The 7,890-nt window shown below is 39.9% G+C and overlaps 1 protein-coding gene across 1 annotated transcript in view; it reads right to left on the bottom strand.

Annotated features, from left to right (window-relative positions):
* Positions 1 to 235: 235 nt before the first annotated feature.
* LNX2 (ligand of numb-protein X 2) overlaps positions 236 to 7,890 on the bottom strand; it is a gene marked incomplete at both ends in the record, with an annotated part of 44,278 nt that continues 36,623 nt past the window's right edge. Inside the window, 2 exons of the mRNA XM_079721843.1 lie at positions 236 to 371; positions 2,330 to 2,488. Of these exons, the coding sequence (XP_079577969.1) occupies positions 236 to 371; positions 2,330 to 2,488 (295 nt within the window). The remainder of the gene's footprint in view (positions 372 to 2,329; positions 2,489 to 7,890) is intronic.

Here is a 7,890-nt window from a genome sequence, read left to right as displayed (position 1 = left end):
CAGCTGAGAATCTGAATTCTGAAAATGTGGTCTCACAAAGGTTAGTGGAAGATGGGCACTGAGCTGGCAAACGGAAGGAAACCATTTAAATAACAAAGGACGAGCCTAGTGGTTCTGACCCTGCGTATAGCCAGCTGTGTCTGCAGCCCCTTACAAACAGAAACTCGACAAAACCAAAGGCTTTTCTTTCCAAGCCCTGAAAAGAAGATGTTGGACTGAAACCCGACTTGAGAGTCTACACCAGGCTGCCAGGCCAGCAGACCACTGTCAGTGTGACCTTGCTTCTCTGGCCCTTCAGCATGGGGACCAACGCCGAGTGGCTCATGCCCACGGTCGACAGGCCGTTTACGGCCACGATCATGTCTCCACACCTGCACAACGACAGACAGAGACAGTCACTGTTTCCGTGATTCTGAAACTGTTACCCCGGGACTTGCTTCGCAGGAAAACCACACTTAACCACTGTCAATGACTAGGCTACACTGTTTACTTGAGAGACATCTGGGGTGATTTTTAAGCCTATGTTGGCTTTCCTTTGCCAATCAAGGACACCCCTTGCCAGCCTCTCCTGTAACTGGTAGATGATTTTAAGGGCAAGCAGAATAATTTTCATATAAGCTTCAGCAACACATAGTTAAGAGAATAAATCTGCTGCTTTTTTTTTTTTTTTTTGCGGTACACGGGCCTCTCACCGTTGCAGCCTCTCCCGTTGCGGAGCACAGGCTCCGGACGCGCAGGCTCAGCGGCCACGGCTCACGGGCCCAGCCACTCCGCGGCATGTGGGATCTTCCCGGACAGGGGCACGAACCCGTGTCCCCTGCATTGGCAGGTGGACCCTCAACCACTGTGCCACCAGGGAAGCCCCTGCTGCCTCTTTTAAAAATACCAGATGATATATTTGGATGGTGTTGCTGATTTTCATTGTTCATTCTTACAGCTCATACATTCGAGGGCTCAATTAAATTGAGAATAAGACCCACACCTCCTCTTTCAGCTATGGATGCTCACTGTCCTCCAAGACGAATTACCACAGATGGATGATGAATCTGAAGACCTTTCTAGTCTTTATGATTTTTAGTCTTTAGTTTGAATACAAATATGCTACTTTATTGTGAGCTACTTCAGTTTCTTTTTGGAAGTAAGTGGAAGTTAGTTTATAATTTGCATGAGACCCAGACTGGTTGAGTAACTTGGCTAAGAGAACGGTTAAGTCATCCCCCCATTCCTCTTTCCTCCTAAAATAACGATTTTTTTCCATCTGTGTCAGGATAAGACTGATCTGGAGCATACTAACCCTGATTGACTTGTCACAATATTCTTGAGCTGTCACTTTGTGTTTGCAAACAGTGTAAACTCCCCATTTGTGCAGCACTCTGACTAGGCTGTCAGCATCCACTTTTTAAGAACGTTTCTTTCATCCAAAACTAGGCACTAAGAGCTGAGTCACCCGTCTCCTCTGTTTGTATAATCTCTTGATATAACACCTCTTTCTTCTCACCGTGCCTGAGCTTTGAAAAAGAGGCGGCACAGAGATTGAGAGAGTACTTTTTGCCCAGTGGTGACAGTAGCAGGGCTGAATGGCAAAGGCTCTGAGCCACACAGTCCTGGTTTAAATCACTGTCAACTACTTCCAGCTGTTTGACTGTGGGCAGGTTTTTAACCTGTCGAAGCCTCAGTTATCTTGCGTATAAAGTAGGAACCACAGCAGCACTTTACCTCACAGGTTGCTAAGAAGATTCAGTAACCCGTGCCCAGCACCTGGTCCTGTGCCTGGTACGCGTATCATACATCCAGGGTTGACGAAGACTTTACTACATATGCAAGGCCCTGTGATGGCTGCCAGGGATGTAACAAGAAATGCAACAAAATCCCTCCCATGTGGACTTGCATAAATTGAATGTTAGGCTAACATAAGTGCTGTAGAGAAAAAGTTACCTAATGACAGGACTGCACCCAAGTGTTCAGAGCAAGTTGTCACGTCACAGTGTGTCCAAATGACTCAGCTTTATTTTGTTAATCTAATAACAGGCACTGAACCTGTGAGTGCCAAGATGGTAAAGGTGATGCTTCAGTCTAGATCAGGGCTGGCAAACTGTTCTGTAAAGGGCCAGATGGTAGATAAATATCTCAGGCTCTGGGAATCACTGGTCTCTGTCACAGCCACTTGGCTCTGCCATCGTGGCTCGGAAGCAGCCATGGGTGATACGCAAACGAGTGAGCGTGGGCATGTTCCAATAAAACTTTATAAGAACAGACATCAGGCTGGATTTGGAGCTGACCCCAGTCTAGAATAAACACAAAGTACATCATTAAACATAACAAGACTCACTTTAATCTTCCATCGTAATAAGCAGGAGTTCCCAATACAATGGTTTTAATGAAGAAAGGCTGATTGGTGTGGTTTTCTTCATATCCACCAACGATACTGAAGCCCCAGCTTCCCAAGTAACTTCTTCGCAAAACTATATCATGGCAGCTGTGAAGGGCACTATAAACAAACAGAAATCAAGAACTTTAGTGGGAAGGCTTTTTATAGTCTGTTCATCTTTGTACAACTCCACACCATGTTACGTGCATCACTCTGGGGGAGCCATAAACAACATGCTAGGACTTCTACTTTCTTAGCTCAGTGATCAGCATTTAAAAAGGCTCCTGGGATGCAGAAGAGTCCCACACAGTGGCCTGATATTTTAGGAAAGTGCAGGTTATTTTCATTATTCTGAAATCTTCTGCAAAAAAACAAAACACAAATGAGCAGTTGTCTGGTACACCCAGCAAATCATAGTGGAAGAGCCTCCCTCGTAGGAAAACCAGAGCTGCTACCCTAGGTGGCGGCCCCTCTGACCCACAGTTGTTGAATATGGGTTTGCATACAATAGAGACCTCCGAGAATCCACAGAACAGTGGCTGTTTATTGACAGGTATTCTTTTGACATAGGTGGGCTCAAAAAAAGGTTTTACTATCCTGTGTATTTATTTTTCTATTTTTTAATTTTATATTGGAATATAGTTGATTTACAGTGTTGTGTTTCAGGTGTACATCTGAGTGATTCAGTTACACATATATACATCCATTCTTTTTCAGATTCTTTTCACATATAGGTTATTACAGAATATTGCATAGAGTTCCCTGTGCTATATAGTAGGTCTTTGTTGGTTATCTATTTTATATGTAGTAGTGTGTTTATGTTAACACCCCAAACTGCTAATTTATCCCTCCCCACCATGTTTCCCTTTGGTAACTGCAAGTGTGTTTTTGAAGTCCATGAGTCTGTTTCTGTTTTGTAAATAAGTTGATTTGTATCATTTTTTTTAGATTCCACATATAAGTGATATATGATAATTGTCTTTCTCTGACTTCACTTAGTATGATAATCTCTAGGTCCATCCATGTTGCTGCAAATGGCATTATTTTACTCTTTCTTATGGCTGAGTAGTATCCCATTGTATACATGTACCACATCTTTATCTGTTCCTCTGTCGATGGACGTTTAGGTTGCTTCCGTGTCTTAGCTATTGTAAATAGAGCTGCAGTGAACATTGGGGTGCCTGTATCTTTTCGAATTATGGTTTTCTCTGGATATATGCCCAGGAGTGGGATTGCTGGGTCGTATGGTAGCTCTGTTTTTAGTTCTCTAAGGAAACTCCATACTGTTCTCCATAGTGGTTGTACCAATTACATTCCCACCAACAGTGTTGTTGGGTTCCCTTTTCTCCACACCCTTTCCAGCATTTACTGTTTGTAGACTTTTTAATGATGGCTATTCTGACTGGTGTGAGGTGATACCTCATTGTAATTTTGATTTGCATTTCTCTAATAATTAGTGATGTTGAGCATCTTTTCATGTGCTTATTGGCCATGTGTATGTCATCTTTGGAGAAATGTCTATTTAGGTCTTCTGTCCTTTTTTAAATTGGGTTCTTTTTTGTTGTTGTTGACTTGTGAACTGCTTATATATTTTGTAAATTAAGCCTTTGTAGGTCACACCGTTTGCAAATATTTTCTCCCATTCTGTAGGTTGTCTTTTTGTTTTGTTTATGGTTTCCTTTGCTGTGCAGAAGTTCATAAGTTTGATTAGTTCCCATTTGTTTTTTGTTTTTATTTCTATTGCCTTGGGAGACTGACCTAAGAAAACACTGGTGTGATTTACATCAGAGAAAGTTTTGCATACGTTCTCTTCTAGGAGTTTTATGGTGTCATGTCTTATGTTTAAGTCTTTAAGCCATTTTGAGTTTATTTTGTGTATGGTGAGACCTGTGTATGGTGTATCTTCATTGATTTACATGTGGCTGTCCAACTTTCCCAACACCACTTGCTGAAGACTCTTTTTCCATTGTGTATTCTTGCCTCCTTTGTCAAAGATTAATTGACTGTAGGTGTATGGGTTTATTTCTGGGCTTTCTATTCTGTTCCATTGATCCATATGTTTGTTTTTGTGCCAATACCACCCTGTTTTAATTACTGTAGCTTTGTAGTACTGTCTGAAGTCTGGGAGGGTTATGCCTTCTGCTTTGCCTTTTTCTTCAGGACTACTTTGGCAATTCTGGGTCTTTTATGGTTCCATATGAATTTTAGGTTGTTCTAGTTCTGTGAAAAATGTCATTTGATAGGGATTGCATTAAATATGTAGATTGCTTTGGGTAGTATGGCCATTTTAACAATATTCTTCCAATCGATATCTTTCCATTTCTTTGAGTCATCTTCAGTTTCTTTATTCATGTTTTATAGTTCTCAGTGTATAAGTCTGTCACCTCCTTGGTCAGGTTCATTCCTAAGTATTTTATTTTGGGGGGTGCGATTTTAAAAGGTATTGTTTTTTACATTCCCTTTCTGATAGTTCATTGTTGGTGTAAAGAAGTGCAACTGATTTCTGAATGTTAATCTTGTATACTGCTAACTTGCTGAATTCGTTGATCAGTTCTAGTAGTTTTTGTGTGGAGTTTTTCTCATTTAGTATCATATCATCTGCATATAATGACAATTTTACCTCTTCCTTTCCAATTTGGATACCTTTTATTTCTTGTCTGATTGTTGAGGCTAGGACTTTCAATACTATGTTGAATAGAAGACATAAGTGGGCATCCTTGTCTTGTTCCAGATTTTAGCAGGAAGGCTTTCAGCTTTTCACCATTTAGTATTATATTGGCTGTGGGTCTATCATAAATAGCTTCTACTATATTGAGATGTGTTCCCTCTACACCCACTTTTGTAAGTTTTTTAAAAAAAATCATGAATGGATGTTGAATTTTGTCAAATGCCTTTTCTCCATCTATTGAGATGATTACGTGGTTTTTGTCTTTTGTTGATGTGGTACTTCACATTGATTGATTTGCATATGTTGAACCATCCTTGCGAACTTGGGGTGAGTCCCACTTGGTTATACTGTATGATCTTATGTGTTATTTTCTTGAGAATTTCTGCATCTATATTCATCAAGGATATTAGCCTGTAGTTTTCTTTTTCGGTCGTGTCTTTGTCTGGTTTTGGTATCACGGTGATGATAGCTTTATAGAATGTCTTTGGGAGTGTTCCCTCCTCTTCAGTTTTCTGGAAGAGTTTGAGAAGTATTGATATAAGTTCCTTTTTGTATGTTTGGTAGAATTCGCCTGTGAAGCCATCTGGGTCCTGGGCTTTTTGTTTGTAGGGAACTTTAAAATTGCAGATTCTATTTCACTTCTAGTGACTGCTCTGTTCAAATTACCTATTTCTTCTTGATTCAGTTTTGGTGGTCTGTTTGTTTCTAGAAACTTGTCCATTTCTTCTAGGTTGTTGAATTTGTTGGCATATAATTGTTCACAGTATTCCTTTATGGCTTTTGTATTTCTGTGCTATTGATTGTTATGTCTCCTTTTTCATTTCTTATTTTGTATATTTGGGTTCTTTCTCTTTTCTTCTTGGTGAGCCTGGCCAGAGGTTTGTCAATTTTGTTTGTCCTTTCAAAGAACCAGCTCTTGGTTTTACTGATTATTTTTCTATTGTTCTTCTAATCTCTATTTTATTGATTTCCCCTCTGATCTTTTTTTTTTACATCTTTATTGGAGTATAATTGCTTTACAATGGTGTGTTAGTTTCTGACTTATAACAAAGTGAATCAGTTTATACATATACATATGTTCCCATATCTCTTCCTTCTTGTGTCTCCCTCCCTCCCACCCTCCCTATCCCACCCCTCCAGGCGGTCACAAAGCACCGAGTTGATCTCCCTGTGCTATGTGGCTGCTTCCCACTAGCTATCTATTTTATGTTTGGTGGTATATATATGTCCATGCCACTCTCTCACTTTGTCACAGCTTACCCTTCCCCCTCCCCATATCCTCAAGTCCATTCTGTAGTAGGTCTGTGTCTTTATTCCTGTCTTACCCCTAGGTTCTTCATGACATTTTTTTCCTTAGATTCCATATATATGTGTTAGCATACTGTATTTGTCTTTCTCTTTCTGACTTATTTCACTCTGTATGACACACTCTGGGTCCATTCACCTAACTACAAATAACTCAGTTTCATTTCTTTTTATGGCTGAGTAATATTCCATTGTATATATGTGCCACATCTTTATCCATTCATCCGATGATGGACACTTAGGTTGTTTCCATCTCCTGGCTATTGTGAATAGAGCTGCAATGAACATTTTGGTACATGACTCTTTTTGAATTATGGTTTTCTCAGGGTATATGCCCAGTAGTGGGATTGCTGGGTCATATGGTAGTTCTATTTGTAGTCTTTTAAGGAACCTCCATACTGTTCTCCATAGTGGCTGTACCAATTCACATTCCCACCAGCAGTACAAGAGGGTTCCCTCTTCTCCACACCCTCTACAGCATTTATTGTTTCTAGATTTTTTGATGATGGCCATTCTGACTGGTGTGAGATGATGTCTCATTGTAGTTTTGATTTGCATTTCTCTAATGATTAATGATGTTGAGCATTCTTTCATGTGTTTGTTGGCAATCTGTATATCTTCTTTGGAGAAATGTCTATTTAGGTCTTCTGCCCATTTTTGGATGGGGTGGTTTGTTTTTTTGTTATTGAGCTGCATGAGCTACTTGTAAATTTTGGAGATTAATCCTTTGTCAGTTGCTTCATTTGCAAATATTTTCTCCCATTCTGAGGGTTGTCTTTTCGTCTTGTTTATGGCTTCCTTTGCTGTGCAAAAGCTTTGAAGTTTCATTAGATTCCATTTGTTTATTTTTGTTTTTATTTCCGTTTCTGTAGGAGGTGGGTCCAAAAGGATCTTGCTGTGATTTATGTCATAGAGTGTTCTGCCTGTGTTTTCCTCTAAGAGTTTGATAGTTTCTGGCCTTATATTTAGGTCTTTAATCCATTTTGAGCTTATTTTTGTGTATGGTGTTAGGGAGTGATCTAATCTCATACTTTTACATGTCCCTGTCCAGTTGTCCCAGCACCACTTATTGAAGAGGCTGTCCTTTCTCCACTGTACATTCCTGCCTAAGGGGATGGAAAAAGATATTCCTTCATCACTTTAAATATGTCCTGCCAGTCGCTTCTGGCTTGCAGAGTTTCTGCTGAAAGATCAGCTGTTAACCTTATGGGGATTCCCTTGTGTGTTATTTGTTGTTTTTCCCTTGCTGCTTTTAATATGTTTTCTTTGTATTTAATTTTTGACAGTTTGATTAATATGTGTCTTGGCGTGTTTCTCCTTGGATTTATCCTGTATGGGACTCTCTGTGCTTCCTGAACTTGATTAACTATTTCCTTTCCCATATTAGGGAAGTTTTCAACTATAATCTCTTCAAATATTTTCTCAGTCCCTTTCTTTCTCTCTTCTTCTTCTGGAACCCCTATGATTTGAATGTTGGTGCATTTAATGTTGTACCAGAGGTCTCTGAGACTGTCCTCAGTTCTCTTCATTCTTTTTTCTTTATTCTGCT

The sequence above is a fragment of the Hyperoodon ampullatus genome (assembly GCF_949752795.1).
Source record: "Hyperoodon ampullatus genome assembly, chromosome: 16".
NCBI classification, from domain to species: Eukaryota; Metazoa; Chordata; class Mammalia; order Artiodactyla; family Ziphiidae; genus Hyperoodon; species Hyperoodon ampullatus.
The sequence above is the reverse complement of the archived record's forward strand: the minus strand, read 5'-3'. Positions and strand labels throughout refer to the sequence as shown.